General features: G+C 39.6%; 1 protein-coding gene across 13 annotated transcripts in view; it reads left to right on the top strand.

Moving 5' to 3' along the window:
• ZNF521 (zinc finger protein 521) overlaps window positions 1-11,009 on the top strand; it is a 232,552-nt gene extending 221,543 nt beyond the window's left edge. For all 13 annotated transcript variants that reach the window (XM_027715888.2, XM_027715886.2, XM_039382141.1 and 10 more), the window contains one exon: window positions 10,181-11,009. In XM_027715888.2, the coding sequence (XP_027571689.1) occupies window positions 10,181-10,210 (30 nt within the window). In that variant the 3' untranslated portion in view covers window positions 10,211-11,009. The remainder of the gene's footprint in view (window positions 1-10,180) is intronic.
• Window positions 11,010-23,386: the final 12,377 nt, after the last annotated feature.

The raw sequence follows: 23,386 nt of genomic DNA, 5'->3' as shown, positions 1-23,386 counted from the left end.
AAAAAGGACTGTAAGATGTCCAAGATGGGCTGGCTCAGTAACCAGTTGTGAAGGATGTCAGAGAGCAAAGTCCATGGGGACCTCTGCTTATCAGCTCAGAAATCCTTGGCTGTTATTATCAAATCTGCTCAATCTGGCTTTCCTTGCAGACTGTCTTGAAGGAAAAAGATGCACCAATGTGCAACAGAGTTTGGAGCATTTAGAAGAGGAGGAGAGCTAGCAGAACACCATAACTTTTCCTTTTCTTTCCTACACATTCTAAAATTGATATACCATGGACAAGGGGACATGTTTTCACTTGCATTCCTGATTTCAGGATCCAAAATATGCTTCAGTCCACTCCTGCATTCTCTGAACTGGGTGTATGTATGCTTAGTGGCTGGATAACTTCCAAATATAATTTCCACGTACGAAAGGCAGGTTTGGTGATTTAAAAACAGGGCTGTTTAAGGGTTTGCTTTTAGCTGAGTGAAAATGGTGTTAGTCGCTGTGAGTTAATCTCAGGCTGATCCATAACCTCCCGTGTGCTGAGTGCTGTTGTACAAGGCCCCACGCACCAGCTGGCAATGTGCAGGGAATCCAGATTCCAGGCTGTCCCCATGTCACCTGCAAAGCACAATACCCAGTGTTATGTCAGGAGGTAGGGAGGTGAACTCAGGGATCGATAGAAGTGTGGGATGTGTCTGTCTGTATAATAGGAGTGCAGACAAGTTACAGCACTTTTCTTTCAGGCTGTATCAGGAAACTTGTAATTTCACTTGTAATTTTGTTCAAAGGGATTCTTGTGCATGCACCTGTGGAAAACTGGAAAAGTATCATTGTTTTAAAGGTTGCCCTTTGCATATAAATCACAGCTCTGTGTGCTTCCCCATTTTAATTGGGTGACCTTTTGAATCCTATGGACAGGAGCTTAAATTCTGGATCTGCCACTTGGTTGAAGATTTGAAATCAATTCATGATCTAGCAGTTACTCTGCTTTAAAGCAAAAAACCAGAATGGAAATTTGAGAAGAAATTTCACTTGGAAGGTTCTTTTCAGAAGTCATAGAAAACTTCATTGCAGACCAAATAGATGTATATAAAATCCAGATTCATTTGTCAGTTTAATCCCTGAAAAGCATCAGGATTCAGTGAGTATGAGAGAAAGAGGAAGAGCAAGAAACGTGTAATGTTTCCAACAGGACATTTCTGTGCAATTATCAATTTAAGCTTCTATTATTTGTCACTAATTACTGCACTGAGCTGTTAAATATTTAGTAGTAGTTTCTTTAATTGGGTTTGACCTATAAATGAATCTGTGCATAGTGTAGCTCCAGTTCCAGCAGCCAGTTTCTTACTTCCAGCTAGGCAAATTTGTATTCACATAAGATGAACACATATTGTCAGACAAAGGGTTTTGTTTTCGTTGTTTAGGTTTGTTACCTCTCTCCCCCCCACTGACTTCTTTAAGGTATCTAAAATCAGAGCACAAAGTAGGAGTGCTGACTGTGAACTTAAAATGGGAGGTCGGTCAAACTTAAACTTGTTTACAGATGTCATAGTTTAGAAAGCACCAGCATAAATTAAACATAAAAAAGATAAAAGAAATAAAGCAGAGCAACTACTAGCCCATGAACACATGTGTCTTGTAAAACACTGACTTAATCCCTGAATATCTTACTAGGCAGTATTGCCTATCGAGACTTGTTGTCCCCTGTTACTCTGTTGTACGATAGCTGCAGATAAATCTGGATTTTTTCAGCTTTGGGTTCTGCTTGCTCTTTGCCTGGCTGTGTCTGACAGGGTGAACAGAGTTCTTGCCGTGGCCTCTGCAGAGGGTGTGCCAGAATCAATGAGTATATGAGCAATATTAACTTTGTTTAAAATCCAAAAGGCCCGGCTCTATTCTTACTTGTTCCTATCTTGAAACTCCCTTGATTTCAGAGGATTTTCTCTTAATTTATACCAGGGTAATCATAACCATATTCTAAAGTAATAAGACTTTTGATATATTTCTCAGAAGTGCCTCCTTTTGCCTTTTTTGTTTCAGCTTTTATTCCCACTTAATGAACAATTTTCTTATTGGAGAAGGATGCCTGTGTATTAATTTCAAACATTTGCAGTATCACAAAAGCCCTGTTTTTTCTACAAGCAACACTTAGGCCTCAATCCTGATTAACAGTACAGCCCCTTTGCTGCATGAATGAACAGGAAGGTTTCCCAATTTTGATGAACTGCTGTGAACATGTGCTAACCATTGCCCTCTCTCCCCATCACCATCATCTTATCATTTATGGGGGTAATACACACACTTTGCCCGTGCAGCCAGGCTCATCTTGCCTGAAACAGAAGGCATCATTATAAGTTTCATTGCATCTCAATGAACAACAAACAGGGTAAAGGAGGCTTATGGGAGGTTATTGCCTGGCACCATGGGTTAAAACAGCCTTCGAGCTACTCTGATTTCTGTCAGAGGCTTAACAGGGAGCCCCCTGCCAACGCTCATAATGAGAAAGGTGCAAGGATGGTGAACAGATATCGGTGTTTGTGTCTGTTCTCTTCCGGTGACAATGGTGAAAAGTCTTATTTGCTGTACCCAGGAATATATGTCATTCTTTTCCATACAACAAGTCTGTGATATATGTACTTACATATTGTAATGAATCCAAAAGGAATCATTGACATTTTACTACTGACTTACTGGAAGTCTCTGAAGAAAAATAGGTATCATGGGGTTGGGTTTGGTTTAGGTTTGGGTTTAATTTTCAGTGTGCATCCCTGAGAACATGCTATCCAGTTTGAGATTGTTTTTATGGGTAGGTTTTCTCTGGTCCTGCTGGAAATGCTTGAGTAGAAGAACCATAACACTGAGAGTTTTACATAAATATGATAAAGAGCAAAATCTGATTAGCAGTCATGCCACTTCAGAGACATTAATCTAATATCAAATCACACAGCTTAGGTGAACTAATTTATATGAATAAGTGCAATTCATGTAGAATAACTGCAATTCACTGTAGGCTTTCCTAAATTATTGTTGTCAACAGTGGTCAGTCATGTCCTAAGATGACCATTTAATTGGCCATCATGTCTGAGAACAGACCTGATTCTCAAAAGCTGGTAAACATCAACTCACCACACATAAATGGTATTTATGGGAACACAGATTCTCTTGGGATTCATCCCCTTCCTTGTTGTGGAAATAGCTCTGGTTTAGTTCAGATCAAATTCATATTTCCTTGGGAATCTGAACTTTCAGAGGCTGTATTTTTGTTAGGTCTATGCTGCTGATCAAACTTGGCCAGGATGAAACTCCATGCCTACTTTAGTGTGTTTATAAATTCATTGGTATTCCTCCTGCTCTGCCAGCTGCACTACAGTACTGGAGATGCTGCTGGAAGGGACATTTTGTCTGGAATTTTTCCTGTTTTCTCCAGAGGCCCAAAGTCTCTATTAGGCTTCCTACTTTTCACCTATGAAAAACTATTAGACATCATCTCTTTTCCAGCTCCCTGACTAACTCACCATTTGACCATTGAAATCTGAATATATATTCAAGTCAGAAGCATTGTAATTCCTGGGATGAAACACATCAGAAACACTTGTTAGTTCCAGACATTTCAGATAAAGCAATTAAAGTTAATTTTTTGTGGTTAATGTTTTATGAAAGGAAGGGAGGGGCCTGGGAGGGAAAATAATCTGTAGTCTCAGCATTTGTTGGTAAACATCAACTGAAGTTGCTCTTTTTGTATTTCACCTATGTGAAAAATACAGAAATGTACTCTGTCAGTACAATTAAGGATTTTAGAATCATAGAACAGACCTGGATATGTCCCTGACCTGCAGTTAATTCAGTCAGTGGAGGTGGACTATGGAAGTCATTACCCTTAGTATGGGAACCCAAATCCCCCCTATTACTACATTTTTACCTATATAGCAACTGAGCCTTAGAAGCCACTGTAACAGAATCTTCTTAATTGCTTGCAGCAACAGTGGAGTCAGGACCGTAATATTTTGGGGCATTGAAAGTAAGTTTACTGCTTTCAGATGCTTTGAAATGGCCCAGATATTCCACTGAAACCAGCTCCTGACTATGCAGATTTGGTTTCTTGTGTGATTTGGGGTTGGCTGAGCCTCTTCCTCTCCTGGGATGAACATCAGGAAAAAAAATACTAACCCTGAGGTCTGTGAAGCTGTGAAATAGTCTCCCAAGAGAAGCATTGGAAGCTCTAATTAAAATTGGACTGGGCAAAACACTTGAAATTACACTATAGGCAATAATCCAACACCGGCAAGATGGGTGGAGAAAATGCCCTAATGGGTCTTTTCTGTCTTTAAATTCTATGAATTCTTGTTCTTCTCCTTTATTATGCTATTTCACCTTTTTCTTTAACGGTGACATAGTGTCATCTAGAAAGTATTATAGTATTGTGCACTGAGTGAGATGATGTTAAATGTCAAAAGAAAATGCAACAGTTTCTCCGCAGGTTCACAGTGATTATATGGAGACAGGAAAAAGAAACTGTAAGCAAGTGATCTGTAAGACAGTGAAAAATGCATTGAATGCCTGCAATATACATGTTTATCATTTTGACATTGCATTTCATATTCTTTTTTTTTATAAAGAATATCCACATTCCACCAAATCTAACACAGGTGTGGGAAAGTCATTTACTGTAACTGTGTACATCACTCAGATTTCTGGAGACATTTTCTGTCCCAGTGTTTCACATATCCCCAAAGACCTAGACTAAATAATATATTTTTACATTTTAATTTATAATGTGTATTTAATCTTAGTGTCTTACAAATCTAAGTACCTCATCGATTTAGTCCTGGGTATAATCATATTACAGTTTACCAAGAAAGAATTCTTCCACAATATAAGGGGGCTTGACAAAAAACTCTGTGCTGCAATACCGAAGCAGCACAAATATGAAGAAACAGTGTAAAAATAACCTTTTCAGAAATTTTTCATATAGTTTAGTCTGAATAAGTTTCATTTATTTCTTTTGGGTGTTACCACTTAATACTCGTTTTCCCTCCTCCCTTGCCCTTCCACGTGGTATAGCATTTCAGCAGTGTCCAATACAGAGCTTTCTGCGTGAGAGGTCATGACAACCAGCTAAGTAACAAAGCACCGGACCGAAGTTCTGGAAACCATGTTGATACTGTGCAACTGCTAGGTTTTGTAAGGCTTGCCTTTCCACAAGCCTTTCTTTCTTCCCTTTCAGTTCTGGAAAACCCAGCGTCCTCTTCTTAACTGCAGACAGTTTGAAAAGTGTGGTACAGGGTAAGAAGCTGGAATAAAAAGAAGGGAAGAGAAGCAGAAAATCTTGATTAGAAAGTATAATTTAATAGAACATGTATTGAACCAAATGTATTGATTAATGTGGTAGATATAGTACTTATATTGATTCAAACTAGAGATTTAGTACTAAAAGCTGTAAGCCAAAAAGCTGTTGCAGATTGCTACAAAAGTCAGTTTAATGCTGTCCTTGAGAATGCCTTCACAAAGAAATTCTTCTAATGTTTGAGGAGTAGGTAGAATGCGGTATATGTCAGTTTGATCCCGGAGGGTTTTATTTTGTACTCTAATAGCTGTTACGAGCCTACATTATATCCAAGGAGTAATTTTCCTTAGGGGTGCCCAGCTCGCTTTGTGTCAATATTCTAGCATTTTAAGTCACGTACAGTATATGCTTCTGGGAACAGTGCAGGAGCCAGCCAGACTCATAATGGTCTGCATTCATTAATAAAGGCAGAAGCTTCTGTCCCTCCATTGCCCACTACAGGGATGCCTCCCTGGTCTTCAGGGACCCGTACAGACACATTTAAAGAAAGCTTTATTTTGAGTGGGCAGGAGATGAAATGCAGGACTTGCAGGCATTTCCTAAGTCAGCTATATGCCCGAGCACAGGGGTGACCTTAATGGGTCAAAGAAGAATGCAGGTCAAAAGACTTATTATCCAGCCTGTTGGAAACCAATTGCTTTTGTGTAAAAAAAAATAAATTGTAGCGCTTAAAGGTTGATAGTAATGCAGAGTTCTGTTTTACAACCTGGAACTGTATTGCAGTGCAGTGGGGTGCATTTTTATTTTTTTTAATGCAAAAAAAATATGAGACAGTCTGTAACATACACAGATAAAGGATTCCAGATAAGTGAGAACATGTAGGGTACCATAATTACTTAATCAGTGATGATTGATTACTCATGTTTGTGTTCTTGAACTAAGGAAAAAATAACATGCTGCTGTGGTACTGTTACCATCTGTTGAAATAATGCATCTACATTTCATCTCTGTATTTCTTCACATGTACCCTCTTTGCACTGTTTGTCAGGTACAGCCATCTCTTGTTTCATCTGGTCATAAAAAGCAGAAGTCCCATTTAAATTGAGTGCAACCGCATTCACATTAAGGATTCTAATGGGCTTGTGAGTCTGTGGCTATCTGTAGGTATTTTTTAGTTTGTTAATTTTGATGCTGTGGGTGGGAACTTTTTGCTAGCTATTCCCTCTCATGTTCCCTCTGAAACACAAAGGCATGCACCAAACAACAAGTAATATTACTTCTTTTGTCTCAAGCATTTCTGCAAAGAAACCTTTTCATATTTGTTTGCCAAGGAGATTCTTCCACACCATATTATCCTGAAATCTTTGCATGTTTTTAACTCCTCAACACTAACAACGGGTATATGCCAAAGCATTTTCATCCAGAAAAGTCGTGGCATGTGATTTTATAGGAGGTCACATAACGGTTGGGATTCTGGATTCAGCTAACAAAAATAATTATATCTAGGAACAAGGAAAATGCACTTTAAGAGTTTATTTTGCTTTTGAAATATACTGAATTCAGGTTTTCCCAGGTAATATACCTGCTTTCCAGATAACAGAGAAACAGAGAAATTGGAATGTAGGAGTTTTCCTGGTTCAGTTTGTGTCTATGCCAGTAACAAATGCAATGACACACAGACCTCCTGCTTCACTGTTCCTCCATTTTGTGCATACAAAGCTTGCATTTGTGTTTGCAAACTAGTTTCTCCTCGTGAGATCCCAGCCCTTGGAAATGGGAACACAGCTGTTGCTGAAGTCCAGGAAGGATTATATTAAGAAAAAATATTTTCCCCTTTCCATGGCTAAGCAGGAAATTGACATTTTTGCTTTGTAGGAAGACTACCACATAATTAAACAGATGTGCTTATGTGCAATCAAATTTGGGGGAGGCAAAGAAGGGGGAGCATATGATATCTCCTGTACTTCATTAAATGACTTCTCTTTGGCAAGTGGATGCACTAATTGCTCCAAACTCGGGCAAACTAGTCGAAGTTGCTGGAGGAGGCGTGTTCCAAGCTTGTCTAGTGTGTCTTTAGTGAAGGGCAGCGTGCTCTCCGAGCCGCACAGGGGACGTCAGCTGTGATATTGTGCTCTCCCCGGGTGTACCGCACTCCTGTGTCCCTGCCGCGTCCCTGCCGGCGGGAGCTCCAAATTCTGCTTTCCCCGCCTGCCTGCACTCTCACTGCCGGAGAGGCGGGGAGCTCGCTGCACACAAGGCAAAGAGACTATCAGAGTCGAGATCTGCTGTGTGGATAATAGAGGAGAATTTTTGCCCTAAATTTTTAAACACAACACCCCTCATAAAAACAACAGCAGTTCATAACTGGGATTAATGTTTGCAATTTTCAGTCACTTAGACATGGGGTCTCCAATAGATGGCTTTTGGTGGAGTGGAATATGGCTCTCTATGGGATTACAGAATTTTCCTCCTTTTCTTATCTGTCTCCTCCCATCTTTCACCTGCTTGTCTTGTCCATGTTACACTCCTGAAGTCCTTCCACTTTGTATTTTTTTGCCACTTAACCAAATAGGTATTTCTCCCCAGTCCCTCAGGTTTTGGGACCCTTAATTACTTTGGAAACTGCATTTTGTTTTGACTGTTTACAACAAGTATTTTTGAGGCCTAAACTCTTCAAAGCATTTCCTCATGTTAATATCCTGCCCTGTCCCATTCTTCTCCGCAATGTTTGGGGGTTTTTTTCTATTATTTCTTCATTATCTCTAGAGAATCTCATTTTGCACCAGGGCACGGGAATCAGGGACGCTGAGAGCAGGGGCAAGTCAGTTCCTTACTTTGTGTTTTATTTTGTCTCCTTCATATTTGGACCTTGTCATATTTCATATTTGGACCTTTTAATTTTTTAATCAAAAATGTCATTGCAGCAAGAGTTACAGCTGCAATTCTGAAACACTTTTTGACTGCTTCATAGGCAACTGTTCATGCAGCCTCATACTGATTATGCATTTTTCACTTAGTGAAGAGAAATAAAAAATGGGCATGACTGACGTGCTTGTTCTCAGTAGACTAGAAACAAAAGACCCTCCCAAATATCTGTCTACAATGTAACAATTGGTATATGACTTCACCTGCTCAGAAGCAGAGAAAAAAATCAGAATTCAGGCTGCCACCCCATATTTAACTTGTCCTGTTGTTTCTAGGTACTGCAGGGTCTCCAATAAGCCTGTGGTGTTATGTTGTAAGTGCTGCAATAAATGGACACAACAGGATGACAAAAGGGCTGACTGTCAGGCTTAAATCTTAATTTCCTTGCTTTTGCGGTTTAAAGTCAGAGCCCATTACCTGTGACCAGCCAACATTTTTGGCTGCAGCTGTTGTTACTGCTTTACAGCATTTTGAAATGGTTTTATGGGAAGGATGAGAAGCTAGATGAAATCAAGTGGCAGAGTGTATTTTTTTAACACTCTCTGGCCTTGGACAGTCTGGAATTCCTGCCATCAGCATTAAATCATTTTGTATTCACATCTGGAAATTGCATCTTTGAGTGTCACTGGGTCATTTTCCTTTAATCTTGAGAATGGCACTACATTAAAAATTCCTCAGTCTTACTGTAAGGTCCTTTCCTTGCCAAATGTCCCATGAACTATTATTTGTGTGCGTGCACAGTTTAGGGAGAGAAAAGGAAGAAGAGAGAGAGAACTCTCAGTCTGGTCTGCAGTCACGCTGTATTTCACATTCGTTTCAGCGAGGCAGTTTTCATGTGCCCTTTCATGGGTGGCTCTGGAGGGTATGGTTCAGTAGATGTTCACTTTGTTGTAAATGATGACTGTCTTGTGGGAACAGGTTCATCTTAAAGTGCGTTAGTCCAAAGAGGTTTAAAGACAGATTAACTTAATAAAGCAGAGTGAAGGGTCTGGATGGTCTGGGAGGAAATCATGGGATGTGACACTCCTGCCCTCTGGGTCACTGGCCCAAATCTGGCCCGATTACTAAGGGGAAAATTCATCACTAATCAGTGGCTGCTATGTTGTCTGAGAAGTAGCATTCGCAGACATTTTCTAGTTTTCTATGGATCCTGTGTATGTTTTAGAAAACTTAACGTGTATTGGTTTGGTTCCTTGCTCTTACCTCGATGCCTGTGAAGAATCTGAGCCAGTACAGGCAACAAAATAGCATCTTACTAAAAGTGGTCAACTCGATTTGAGCAGTGGTAGGAAAGAAGGTGAAACTTGTGTTTGCTGCTTGATTTGATAATTACTTGTATGGGTAAGGAGAATTTCAGACTCCAAAGGCCATGCTGACCTCACCTCACATAAGGCTCTGCCTTCACTTGAGGAAAAATACCTGTGGTTTTTGGTGACTGAAGGGCAGGCTGTGGCAACCCCTCCTGTTTTCTCATCAGTCTCTGAGCTGTCTGCTAGGCACAGAATGAGTCTTACCAGAATATATTGTGCCATACTGTGTAGGGGGAAATAGGTTTTAATGAAATAATGCATTTGAAGCGGTGCCACAGTCTAGGAAGCACAGGCCAGTTAGCAAAGGTCTTTTATGACAAATGCACTTCTCATTTTTGTAATGCATAAACCATGAGCTGTATGTAAGCAGACACCAGAACCACTGACCTGGTTTGCAGTTTCACTGGGGCAGGTCAGCCCAGACCCTACCTGGAGATAGTGTGTTGCCCTTCTTGTGGCACATGGAAAGAATACTGGTGTGAAACACCTGCAGAAAACTGCTCTGCTCCATAATGACGCTGCCTCTGGATAGTATAAACAAGGAAGGGTTGAACATACTCTTTTTCCAGTCCATTATTTTGCAAGATATGTTGGAAGAATTGTTTTTGCATCCTTCTTTCACACAGAAATGCCTGTCCTGTGACTAAGCTGTTTCTTTTGTTTTTTGTTACAGAATCATACGATGACCCAGCACAGCAGTTAGTGCAAGGCCCGTCTCTTCCACAGAATTCTTTGTGGCACAAAAAGGGAACACATTTTACTCTTTGCACGAAACTTTCATTGTTAATGTATATTATTCAGAATCATTGTATTGTACCATAAAACTTGTATTATCGAAACTGTTGGATGTTCATGTGTTTGAACTTTTGAGCACCGGATAGACTTCCTGTATATAAAGTGTTGCACATGTATTATGTTGTCTGATACTAAAATGGTCTTATAAAGACAAGTGGACTTGGGCCCTATTCAAGAAAGATACAAATAATAATAATACTGTGTGAGGGGGAAAAAATAGCTTAAGAAAAAACGTCATTTTCAAGGAGGAGGGAGAGGGTAATAGCTATGTTCCATTACAGCTCCGTTTGACCTCTCTTTCTTTTAAACTTCAGTCTAGAAATCTCTCTTTTGGTATACAAACGGATGAATCTAAGACTATTTTTTATTGCTGAAGATTCTTGCAAAAAATATGAAGAGACTCTTTCTCACAGAGCAGGAACCCACAGTTGAATAAGGCCCGTATATATATTTGTAAGCCTTGCGATATGACAGATAGCATTACCATATATGCAATAGTTGTTATGTAGTTTGTCAAAGAATTTTTTTTCCTGGATACCATTTGAAGCTTTGAGTGTTCAAGACTTTCCTTGATGATTTCACATGGCCAAATTCTTGAATCAGTTGAACTAACCTGTATGTTACTGTTATTAATGTTTACTCTGCGGTCTGAACCTGGAGATTACTGGAATTGTTTTCCAAAAGGAAATAAATTCAATTTACCATTATGTGTGAGTGTGCTTTGTGTCTTGTCTTTTTCCTTGGAAAGTAGCATTATTACTGCTGCTGTATTACTTAAAGGACCACCAAGATCTGGAATTCCATTGTATCAGGATCTATACATTGCTCAGTAGAAATAGGTTGCTTTTCTCAAAGGTAGGCATTCAAATAAATGCAATGGGACAAACAGATCTGCTGGCCCACTGCAAAGCAATGTGTGCTTGAGGATAATATTGACTGTTTTGTGACTTTATTTGTTTCTTCTATTTGGCTATCTCAACAATTTCATACTTGTACACTTGACATGTTGGTTGCCAGAGGAGTCACCACACATCTTCTGTGTATAATTATCAGTGTATTTCATTGTGATATTATTTAATGAGTTGAGTCTAGTACTGATGACACCACAGAGCCACCACAGTCCTGCCAGTAGTGCTGTTAACCTGACATCCCTCACCCTCTGACATGGGTAGCAGAATTGGAGGTAGTGCACACTGCGACATGATGCTCACTAGTACCATGGCCCTGGGGAAGCTGTCACAAGACCTCACAGCTTCACTCAGGTCTGAATTGGCTGCTGACTCCCTGCAGTTTCAAAGAGAAGAAGGGGATAAAAGCTCTCCTTGCCTACCTCTGTCCCCCACTATTCCAGCTTACCTACAAAAGAGAACCAAAAAAACATTCTCCAGCGATTTTACTATCTTATCCTATTGCTGGAATTGGTGGTTTTATCCCATGGAAACCAGCTGAAATACTGCTCTTTAAGAGCTGCACATCACAACAAGTACAAATGGCTGGAGCTGCTTGCCTAGTGCTGTCAGGGTGTATATGAAGTGTGATTTCCAGTTTGCTGAATGTCACAATTTGACTTACAGGTGGAGGATGGAGACACAAGAAGTAAGGTCAGAAAGTTTCTGGTTACCAGATATTCCAAGAAAAAATATGTCATGTTTAAAACTCCAGCTTTGAAAATATCGTGCAGATTTTGCTAAATACAAGAAAGAAATTCCTGGGTTTTATATGAATATCTCATTTGTGCTGACAAAAGGATAAATGCAGACATGAATACACAAGGCTTGTAAAATGCCAGTTCTATTTATAAGTCAGAAACCATTCCCATTCTTATTCTCATTAATATATTACTCATCTCAGCCAAATTGAATGTGATGATATGTTCTTTATTTTTGACAGATACCTTAAAGGATGTAAGACATTTCAGCCTTCATGTGTGAAAGTGTGACATATTGGTTAAGACTGAAAATAACATGTTTCTAGTAGAGTTCAAGTATATAAGAAATATTACACCCTACTGTTTTTGTAAATGCCAGAGTGCCACTGAGCTGAGACAGATGGTAGCTGGGAAAGATGCAATCTTATAATCAAAAGCTAAAATATGTCAAAAATATGTTAGCAAGCAAAACATAGCCTATTACTAGCGTCTCATGTCATGACAGCTTGCAAAACATGCAAAGATGTTGAATTTCTAGATATGTAAATAAAGGAACAGTAAACAGAGCAACAGCGAATGAGATGAAGGCTTTATGCATCAATTGTCCCTTCAGGTCAGCACAGGGGAATAGAGGAGTCTTGTGGCCACAGGCAGCCCCAGGTGGCTTCTGAGAGCTGGCTGCTAGTATCAAGTGCTGGAATCCTCTTACCTTTTCCAAAGTAACAGGTTTCTCAGTGATACCTAAATAGCTGTTTAAATAGATTATGGACGATATCCGAACTTCCCAATGAGAACTGAGTATCACTTGGGGAATTACCACAGCATTTAGAAAAATCAACAGGAGGGGCAGATCATCTTGCCTGCTGGAAGAAGAGACACAACTCTGTGTGTGTGTGTGTGTGCATTTCATGGTGTGCCTTTCTCTGCCTTGGGTCAGCAAAAGCTGAGAGAAGGCCCTCCTCATGCCCTTAACCTAATGTATAAGGATAAATCTGTTCAAGGGTTGTGTGGATAGATTGATGGACAAGGTATCCTTTTACCTCTGAGACTGCCTTTATTCCCAAGATTTCAAGTGGACATGAGTTTTACTCTAAGTGATAGTTTAATAAAACAATTAGTCTTTCTGCTTGTTTGCCCAAGCTGTGCTTAGGAAATGTCAGAGACCTAAAGCAGATATAAATATGGGATTTATATTACAGAAGTGAAGCAATCTACCCAGACAATATGTTAGCACTGGATTTACAAGGAAATGCACTGATTCTTTATCTGAACAAAATATGATCCAGGAATAAACATGTATTAGGCTTTTATGAGATTCAACTACCCAAAACCAGAATTTCTACTATCAGACACATATTCATAGCTGATTACCTGCCTGTAAGTTAGACATTCCAATCCATTTTAGGTGGTTCAGTTCACATGGAGGTCCCTGATTTAGGAGTCAGTTTACAAACCCCTTGAAGAATATTTCAAAAGCTCTTCTTAGGACACATTAATAGTTATACCTTCCTTCTTGATAGCAAGTAGAAAGCTGAAGTCCTCTCCATGTCACAGTGACTGGACTTTATTAGTGATTCTGGCATGACCACTCACTTTGTTTCATTACCACTGTCCTCAACACCAAAAAAAGAGAGACGTCCCTTCCTTACCAACATATGGCATTTTCTATTTATAACAAGATTAACAATTCATTCACACCTTGATTGAATCCCACTTTATTGAGATGTCACTACAGATTCTCACAGTCTGCAAAGGGAAAGACTTACAAATGTTAATATTGTGACAACTAGGACACATAAAAGTAAATGAATTATAATTGGTGACAATTAAAAATAGCTCAGTGTGAAAACAGAATATTGTGTCGCTGTAGCAGCCCTGTCTAGGATGGGGCAATGTGAAGGACTCTGTAGAATAAGACTGTCCATGAATTTAGAAATGTTGCCTTGATTCCTGCCTAATGTGTTCAGTCATGCACTGATGCTCGATTAATGTTCACACGCCCTTTACATCTTAGTGGGCAATGTGCCATTCTCTTTAAAGTATTTGCTTCACTGCTCTACAGCAACACAAAAAATAAACAAGTTTAGGCCTATTTTACTAATTCCACGTAATACATCCATGTTCCCTCCCTATGTCACTTCCCTTATTTGTATGCAGAAGATTTCTTTAATTATTATTATTGTTGTTGCTGGTGTTATTAGTCGTAGTGAACATTGAATGCTATAGCAGTGTGGTCCCCCAGGAACTGGACGGTCCCCGACCAGCAACTCTTGTGTGCAGATCTTCTTCTGTGTGTGGCACACAAAAGCCTGACAAGGTCTCACTCATGTTTCAAAGCTCGCTCTCTTTTCAGAGCTATTTGTTATTGTCTCCACCATCACAAGTTTAAAAAAGGAAAGTTAATTAAATATGGAACAAGACTGAGCAACATCTTTTAAACCATCATGTCATTAGAATTGGATCCCTCTGAGAGCTGCTTAAAAGGGTTTTGAGAACAATGACTGTTCAACCAGATATTTATGGGCATAGTTATGTAAACACACTCTTTATTGTCTATGTATATTTAATATAATTATCAGTTTTGTACTCGGACTCTCAGGAGACCCAACAAATCACAGTGTTGCTTTGAAAATGTCAGCAGAAAAGACAATTATGTTGCAAGCAAATATTCATAAATTATATTAAAAAGTCCTGTGAAAATGTACCCTGTGTTGCAGAACTGCTTTTGCATTAACAGAATCATCACTGCCTTTCTCTGATTTAAACTCTTCTTGCTACTAACAAGGAAGTTGCTTGAAACAAACCTTTAATACTATAGAGGCTTCTGTCCCTGATTGTGGGTCATTGTAAGTTGTAGACAGATTCAGAGGGCGTATTCATTTTGTTGTTAATATGCTGGGATAGTTTTAGAGGTTTCTAAATAAGGTTTATTGAAATAAGAGGTAAAAGCTGTTTGCACAAGAGCACCTAGGTCACTTACGTTACTTTTCTTCCAAGATGATTCCTGACACCTTGCCATGTTTTGCTCATTATGTATTAGGGGGAAAAAAGTGGAGAACTGGGACAGCGTTCAGTAAATTAAATGTGCCACACATGCTAAACTAATACGTGTGCTGGAGTTTGATAAACACCTAGTAAGTGTCTGCAAATCATCTCTACTGCAAGATATACAATCAGCATATCAACATCTTAATTAGCACCTAATGACATTTGAATGGGAAGGTTAACGTTAAGCACACAAATGCAGTTTAGTAAAGGATAAAATAAAATACATTGAGATATTTCACTCTCTATTTATTTTCCAGTACAAAACAGATGGCTTTTGTACTAAGCAATCATCTATAAGAGTAATATTCCAATCCTTAGATGTGTTTTTGAATAAAAACTCCAAGAGTAAAATGTCTTTTCTGACTCATCTGGTCTTAGACATCAATGGGAACATTCCATTCCATTCCACATGTAGGACAAAGGGATGACAGAATTCTGCTTTTCTGCAGAAAAATGCATTTCCTCTGTGCCATTATTTTTCTTTTGAGCATACAACTAGATTGTAAGCAGGCTTAAGGTGGTTCAGGATGATTTGTGATGATTCTCTTATTCATTATTTTCTAAGTAGGTTTTCAACAGCAAACTTCTGCGGATGGTGTAAAGCAAAACACATTCATGGTTCTTTCTTCTCCGAATGTCATACTTGCTTGGGCAGTGATCCTATGGGATGCCCAGGTCAGAACAAATAAGAATTACCGAGCTATTGGAAAATAATCTGCTATAGACATGGTGCTGTTGACTTTGCCAGCAGTATGGGTTCCTGCTGAGTGTCATACCAAACCATTACTTTTGCATGGACCTCAGGGAGCAATGCAGAGTTCTTGCTTTAAGGTTTAAAGTGTAAAGCAGTTCCAAGACACTCATCAATAAAAATCTTATGGCCATACAGGCTACTGTGTTGGCTGTGTCCAACAGTAAACTCTGGAATACTAGATGTCTCTAATCTAATGATCTCTTTCTTGTTGGTTTGCTTGTTTAATTTTTGTGTCCATTCTAGATGCTTGATCTCACACAGCCTTTATCCTTGCTTATGGGACCAATGGTATACTTCTTTAGAAAAGTGGTTAGAAGTTTAGTAACAAAATTATGCCACTTTGTTTGCCAGGTGGCTTCGGCAAGATCAAATCATATTGCCCCATGGTATAGCAACACCTCCACAAGGTGAATTATGTCCTTTTGCTTAAATAATGGGCAGAGGATAAGTGAAAACAAAACTGTCTTTGCAGACAATAAGACCAGAGATCAACAGCATCTTAAAGTCAAAAGGCATACTGAGATTTTTAATTTAGGGCAATGTCCACCTTTCAGAGTAATTCATACTTTTTTTTCAGAAAATAGCAATTAGATGTTTCCTTTTTTCTTGACTGCCATAATTTCTGTCATTATTCTCCATGCTTTAATTGTTTAATGATCGATGCAGGAATATTTTGATTTTCTTAATTACATTTGTGAACTCGTATTTGATTTGGTGGCTAGGTCATCATTCCTGGTGAATGTAAGATTCATGTGGATTCATTATCCTTTAACATATTTTATTTCCAAACATCTTTGTTCTTTTGGCTTAATTCAATATAATTAGTTTTCTGGCATAAAATGAAAGGCCGTGGGTTTGATTAGATGTTAGTTTCTTAATGGGTTATTTGTAAATCTTTAACCTTATTCAGAGCTTTTCCTAATCAATATCTGACTTTTTTTACTTCTGCTTTTCTTCTCGTAGTAATATCTGCCCACAAAATCATCTCCAGAGTCTTTCAGGCATTTTCGCCTCACTGTGGGCTGTGTCTCCTTCAGAAACTCTTACTTGTTTTGCAACATATGGAGTATCAGATGGGATTTTAGAGCTACACTTTACAGTGCCTTGTTATTATGGTATGTGTTGCTTTGGTATTCATAGTCTGTGGCATCAGAAGAAGAATGACTTGCCCATTTTCAGATTCAACAGCTTACATTTTTAATGTTGTTTGAGGGGGAAAGTCTGAATTTAGTTTTCATTTATCATCAACTAAAGCTGATCAGTCTTCTACCCTATTTCTGTCTGACATAGGAATCTCTCGTCTCTCAATGATAACACGTTTTCAGAATCTTTCAACACTTTCTTAATTGCTAAAATTTGCAAACAAGAGAAACGCCCATTCCTAGCTGTCCTCTAGTAGTTCCCTTGGCTAGGCTTTTTCAATCTGTTGTCTTCTAGTGTTTCCCTCAGATTTTCAAGGGGAATGGAGAAGATTAAGAGGTTATCCAGAGGTTACATTCAACTGTTTGTTCATTAGATTCCTGACTCACTTGGTTGTTCAAAGGAGTTCCTGAACATATGAATAATGTTGTTAAATTACACAGATTTTTTTTAATACACATGGTTTCTCTGGGCAGATTCCTGTCAGGCTGAGAAAGGTGGAGCCAACTTGAAAACCTTCAAGCCTTTGCTGAGGGAGCAACTGCTAATTATCATACTTTTCTGAATTTCCTTTTCTCATTTGTTTGTCTTGAATGTAGGACTGGAGCAGAGCTTTGGAAGCTTCACAAATATCAATCAGCCTGCTCAGCATACAGCACCGTGACTCTTTGCTTACTTCACTTGTTAAATGCTACTAGATGCTTCTGTAGTATTTGAAGTTAAAGCGAGAGCTTTTTGTCAAAGATCAGAAATACTGGTGCTCATCTATCTGTGGCAACACATGCTGAATTTTTCTCAGAATGAGACGTGTTGTCTTGGTTTTGGTACTGTATTTCTACTACTACCTAATTTGCTACGAGTTGGCCTAAAATTTTATCCAAGCAATATATTCTTTCTATGCTTTTTGTGGGCTATGTTTTAATTTTTCTCAGTGTAAGCCATGAGTTGGTGGCAGTCATTTCTTTTGCAGTATGCAGAAACCCCTGCATGAAAAAATGACATGATTTTGCATTATCATTTTTTTCTGTGGTCCTAGTCTTGGGGCCTGGAGCAACCTGATCTAGTGGGTGGCTTCCCTACCCATGACAGGAGGGCTGGAACTAGATGGTCTTTAGGGTCCCTTCCAACCTAAGACTTTCTATGATTCTATGATTCTGACTCTACCTCTTTCAAGGCCATGCCTACTAGCTGAACACTTCTATTGGAGGCACATTTTTTTTAAGTTAACCACAAGAAGGTCCTTTAAGATTGAAGAACACCCATGAGATTCACTACATATATGGCTCAGTGACACTTGGGAAGAGCTCTACTGGGACAGACCAAACGCTCCTCTGAGCCAGGTCTGGCAACATCACTGGCCAGCAGATGATGTCTGGGAAAAAATGTAAGACTAGGGCAATGGTGTAGTGATTTGTCTTTGATGTAGTTTTCTCGCCTCAAGTGACTCCTGCCTGAAGACTTGCTTAGCCTAAATTAGTCTTGAAATCTGACAGCTTTGGGTGGCTTTTTCCTTTATTTGTCTGATTAGCTTTCTGAGCCTGTATAAATGTCCAACACACGTAAGATATTGGCACAGGGAGTTTGATTTCTTAACTACACATTGCATGAAAAAATGTTTCATTTTCTTTGTTTTGAGACTGAATTGAATCCCACGACAGAAAATAATCAACCTGCTTCTTCCCTGCTCAACTTCTCCCTGCAACTCAAGCCCACTCTACAGACCTCTGTCACAAACTTTTCCTTTCACCCTGTGGTCTTCTTCTGTGCTCCTCTGAGCAACACAGATCATCCTCCACACCAAAATCCCCTGCCCACCCGTATGACACAGGAGCAAAATGTGGCAGACCTCACTTTGGTTCAGAAGGGAATGGTACATCCTCAAGGCATGACACAACACAATCCCATGCAGAGACACTACACAGGGTCCCCAAAGCCATGCAACCAGGTTAACACTGCCTCTCACAAGGGCTAATTAACTCAGGACTAATTAATAGCATCATACCACACTGACACAGCCATCCAGAGCTTGCTCTCTAGCTGCTTGCTTGGGGATCTCCTCACTGCATGGGACTCAGCATAGATACATCCTCAGGACACTGCCTTGCGTGTAGCCCAGAAACTCAGGGCTGACACTGTAGACTTGATTATCCACTCATTTACAGTACTTTTAGCTCTGAGCAAGTCTCCTGAAGTTATTGAAGTTACAGTGGTATATTATCAGTGCAATACAGGAGAAAAATCGGGTACAAAAAGCTTGTTTATGGGTATGTGTATGCGTGCATGTATATACAAATGCATGGATTGCAAAAAAACCATATTAAAGTCACAAATTCAATAAATCAGAAGATTTCTTTGCAAATGACCGCGTACAGGATAAAGACCTCTTACGTATATGCTTATGCACCCAAGTTTCCTCAGGACCTCAACCCCAGCAGGTACATAAGGACAACATCCACAATAGAGTGAGCAGTAGCATAATATTTTCCTTTACCCTGTGTGCTCAGCTGGAAGCTCTAGATGCTATTTACTGCACACTGTTAAAACCTGCCACCACCAACAGGAATATTAACTTTCCCCAGACCTGTTCTTGGTGCTGCTGCCCACGGGATTGGTGCAGTGCACAGTCAGCATGAACAAATGACATGGGCTGAGGCAGACGGCCTTATCTGGGGCCACAGGCAGGCATTTTCAACTCCCCTTTGACTTCTGAAGCACTGTATCTTTTTCATTGATGGAACAGACCACATAAAGTGAATTTCAACTCATTGAAAATACTTTTTCCTGTTTCATTTTTGTATGTTACTGGAATCCATCCCTTGGCCTAACCCAGTCTCCTTAACTGCTCCTTGCCCACTGTTTACCCTTGAGAGCAATAGTCTAGGACCAGTTTCCATCTTTGAGACGCCCCACGTCTTTGCTAAGTACCAGTTTCCTTCTCCCAGTCATTCCCAGGATAATTTGAAAGCAGTGGCCACATTTGCTCTTCAAGCTTTAACCAATATTCCTACTTCCTATCCCAAGCATTCCTCCCAGTATGAACACCCTTCTGGCCTTATTTATGTGTCCAAAAAACAGACATACACTGAAGTAATTTGTCATGATGAGGCAAATACGTTTGCCCTTTGCATTAGTTTAGGGTGCTGCAGGTTGACCTTGGGAACAACTGACACCTGGGTGCAGCCCAGCGCATCTCTGCCCTGAGATTTTATATATTTAAACAATTTGAAGTTAATTAAGAGTACTGGCTTGGAACTAAATCCTGAATCTCACACATCTGTGTTCCCTTCTCAGAAAAGAGGCAGTTTAAAGAATGCCTGAAGCTAAACACATTATTTTGTACCTTGCTAAAAAGTTGGGTTTTTTTCTTCTCTTTTAACCTACATTGCTAGATGCCTATGAACGTCTTTTTAAAATGTGGGGTGATTTTTTAACTGATAATGAAAATTATTATTTCGTATGCAATTTAACTTCATCCTAACATCAGACTGCATAATTTAAAGTGAGTTTTCTTCATATACATAACATCATAACATTGCAAGACTCAGAGTCTCTAGCGTATTTAAATGCCTGTTGGTGAGGGTTTGCTTTAGATCCAAATCTCCAGCGTCCCAAACATGCTACTTGAGCCTCATGATAGCTAAAACTAGTTTCAATGGAATCTTCTCCAGCAGGCAGGTTAGGTTTTGCTTACCCTATTTTAAGTCAGATATGCTATGATTTTTATGTCTGCTATGAAAATGGCTTTGATCACGCCTCTTCACGCCACTTTCACCTAAGCACTTTCAGATGTTGTGAGCCCCCAATGATTTGTTCAAAGGTCTTAAAGAAAGAGGAAAAATTGCAACATCGGATTTTCAGGCATTCAATTGTCAGCTGTGATTTGCAATTTACACTTCACATCATATTCATTATGGACCACTTTATTTTTATTTAAAAAACTGACATGTTTTGTTCCAAAACGATAAAATATATGGAGGGTTTTTTTCTTTTCTTAGCTTATAGTGGCACAAGTGATAGAGCACATCACTAATTGCACCTTGGTGGAAGAGCAACATGCTAACAGGTTGAACACAAACAAAAGATGGCACTTCTTCACCCAAAATGTGGCTATGCTGTGCAACTCCTTACCACAGGACAAGGTGGAAGCTAAAAGGCTACATGGATTAAAAAAACTTCATTAGGAAAATCCATGGAACAAAATGATCAGGTAATAAATATGAAAGTACCAGCTTGATGAGGGGGACCATGAGCTGCAAAACACTGCAGCTGGCAAAAGCCATTGTTCACTGATCGGTGCATATAGGACAAAGGGCTACAGGAACCCTTCATGTAGCCAAACTGCCACTGTTCTCACATCCTCCTGATTCCAGGAAAATGAAAGTAGGGTTTCTAGCCTGATCCATACGACTGAATTATCAGATGAAATTTAAAATAAAATAAAATAATCAAGGATCTCTTTGCCCATATGAAAGCAGGATAGCAGCAGCTATATGAGGATGTAAATCTGAACAAAAAAAGTAAACCCTCCAAAATGCTTTTAATGTGGAAGAAGCAAAGAATGAGCTTCATACAGCTGATGGTGACACAGAGATTCTAAGCAAGCAAGAAGCTGACAATGGTGAACTACTTGTGGGTGAGCAGGAGAAGTAAATGTGATTGAATTAACAGAGCTGTGAGCTACATAAAAATAAAACAAAACAAGCAGAGCACAGGGTAAATATCAACAGGGAAGACTTAATTCAGGTTTCCCAATTTTCCCAAGTGGAAAAAACATTGCTGTAGGTCTGCATTTTGTCAGCACCCACACAATGAAGCTAAAGGAAATAACATTTGCTAAAGGCAGGAGAGAGCTGGATGAGGTGGAGGACTGGAAATAAAGAAGATGTGCAAAAAGTACCTTCTCTGACCCATCTGTAGTACGTTTCATGCTAAAATTCCTCACTAACATGTCATGTTAAGGGCACCTATGTCTGCAGTGTTAGTGGAGGCCAGAATGGGGCTGCTAAGAAGAAACTGTTTCATCTTTCACTTTTTGCAGGGGGATTTCCTTGGTATCTATTCATGCAGGGTCTCACCTGTACTTTAGAAACCAATGTTCACAGCATCTCTGAAGAACAGTAATCACTTAGCAAATCTCTGCCATGCTGCAGCAGATTTGGAATACAATAAATAATTATAGTTAACTGACACTGTACAAACATCTGTATAAAGAGGTCCACATCATTCATCACAGATGGATCAGGATATATTCCATTGAAGGGTATCTTCCCTCAAAGCCTGAACTGAAAATGAGAAAACCACTGTCCTTGCATTGTATTAAAAACACTGCAGAGACTTCTCATCCTGCCCTCTAATGTGTGGAAATCATAGTATAATATGACAAGTGTAGAGTAGAGAGAAGCCAGAAAAACCAAAAAAAGGAGGTTAGGATTCTCTGCAATGCTCAGATTTTGGTAGCAGAATAGCCATAATATCTGGGGAATGTCCAAGGTTGGCTGACGAATGTACAAGGCAGGGCTTTCAAATACAATTGTTGTTCTGTATTAAAGCATAGTGGCATCAGGAAAACAGCTGCATGTGCAGGTTCATACCATCTTTAGTGCCTTGGACACAGCAGAGCTTCTTCTTGTGCAGGATCCAAGTCTGAGGGAGTGAGGGTCACTAGTGCATCAGGTACAGCAAGGTGGCACCCTGCAAGTAAAGGCTGTGTCAACCTAAAAGTAGTCAGTCCTTCCCTCACGGAAATTTGGAAAGCCCATGCATGGAAAGCTGACTCTCTTCAAATCGGTCAGGTTGAGATGGAGACAAAAGTCATCAATGAAGAGAGAAGGTGTACATTTCCTTTTTCCGTGCTCCATTTATCAAAACAGCATGTGAATCTGGATGTCTATATCCAGGAAGGCATCATATAAAACTTGAAAAACCACTGATAATCACCTTCTATGAGTTCACTTGCTTTCCTTAAGTTGATAGTGCTGGTTTTATCTCTTCAGCTACTTTTGTTAATTAGTCCCTGTCATTAAGCACCTTGAATCCTTGAAGACATGTGTTTTGGTGTTTGCTAAAATTCAACCACCTGTGGAATTTACTTATGTCTAAAACATTTACACGGACTCAATGGTTACAGCCAATGTTCACTGCCAGCAGTAAACACAATATGATATTCTGTGAACAGGGAGAACCAGAAAACTGCTTCATGACCGTGGATCTAGGCTGAAGCATAAAAACTTAGTGTGGAAAACCTTTTCCAGAGTTTTTTGAGGCTGCGGCTACAGAGAATTAAAATAAAGTCAGTTCCTAATGGCAACTGTTGTGCTTATGGTGTCCTTATCCCACCAGCCACTAATAGCAAGCTATTCATAACGGCACAGAAGCGGGCATCCCTTGAGTGCATGAAGCCGAGCATCTGTTTCCACAGCTGCCAGTCAGGTGGTGTCACGTGTGCGCCATTGCTCCAGCTTCCATCAAGGAGCAGCCTCTGTGCACTGCAGCGG

The sequence above is a fragment of the Pipra filicauda genome, unplaced genomic scaffold, assembly GCF_003945595.2.
Source record: "Pipra filicauda isolate LSUMZ 115617 unplaced genomic scaffold, ASM394559v2 scaffold259_size1095435_pilon, whole genome shotgun sequence".
Lineage (NCBI taxonomy): Eukaryota > Metazoa > Chordata > Aves > Passeriformes > Pipridae > Pipra > Pipra filicauda.
Note: the sequence above shows the minus strand (reverse complement) of the source record. Positions and strands in the feature narration are given on the sequence as shown.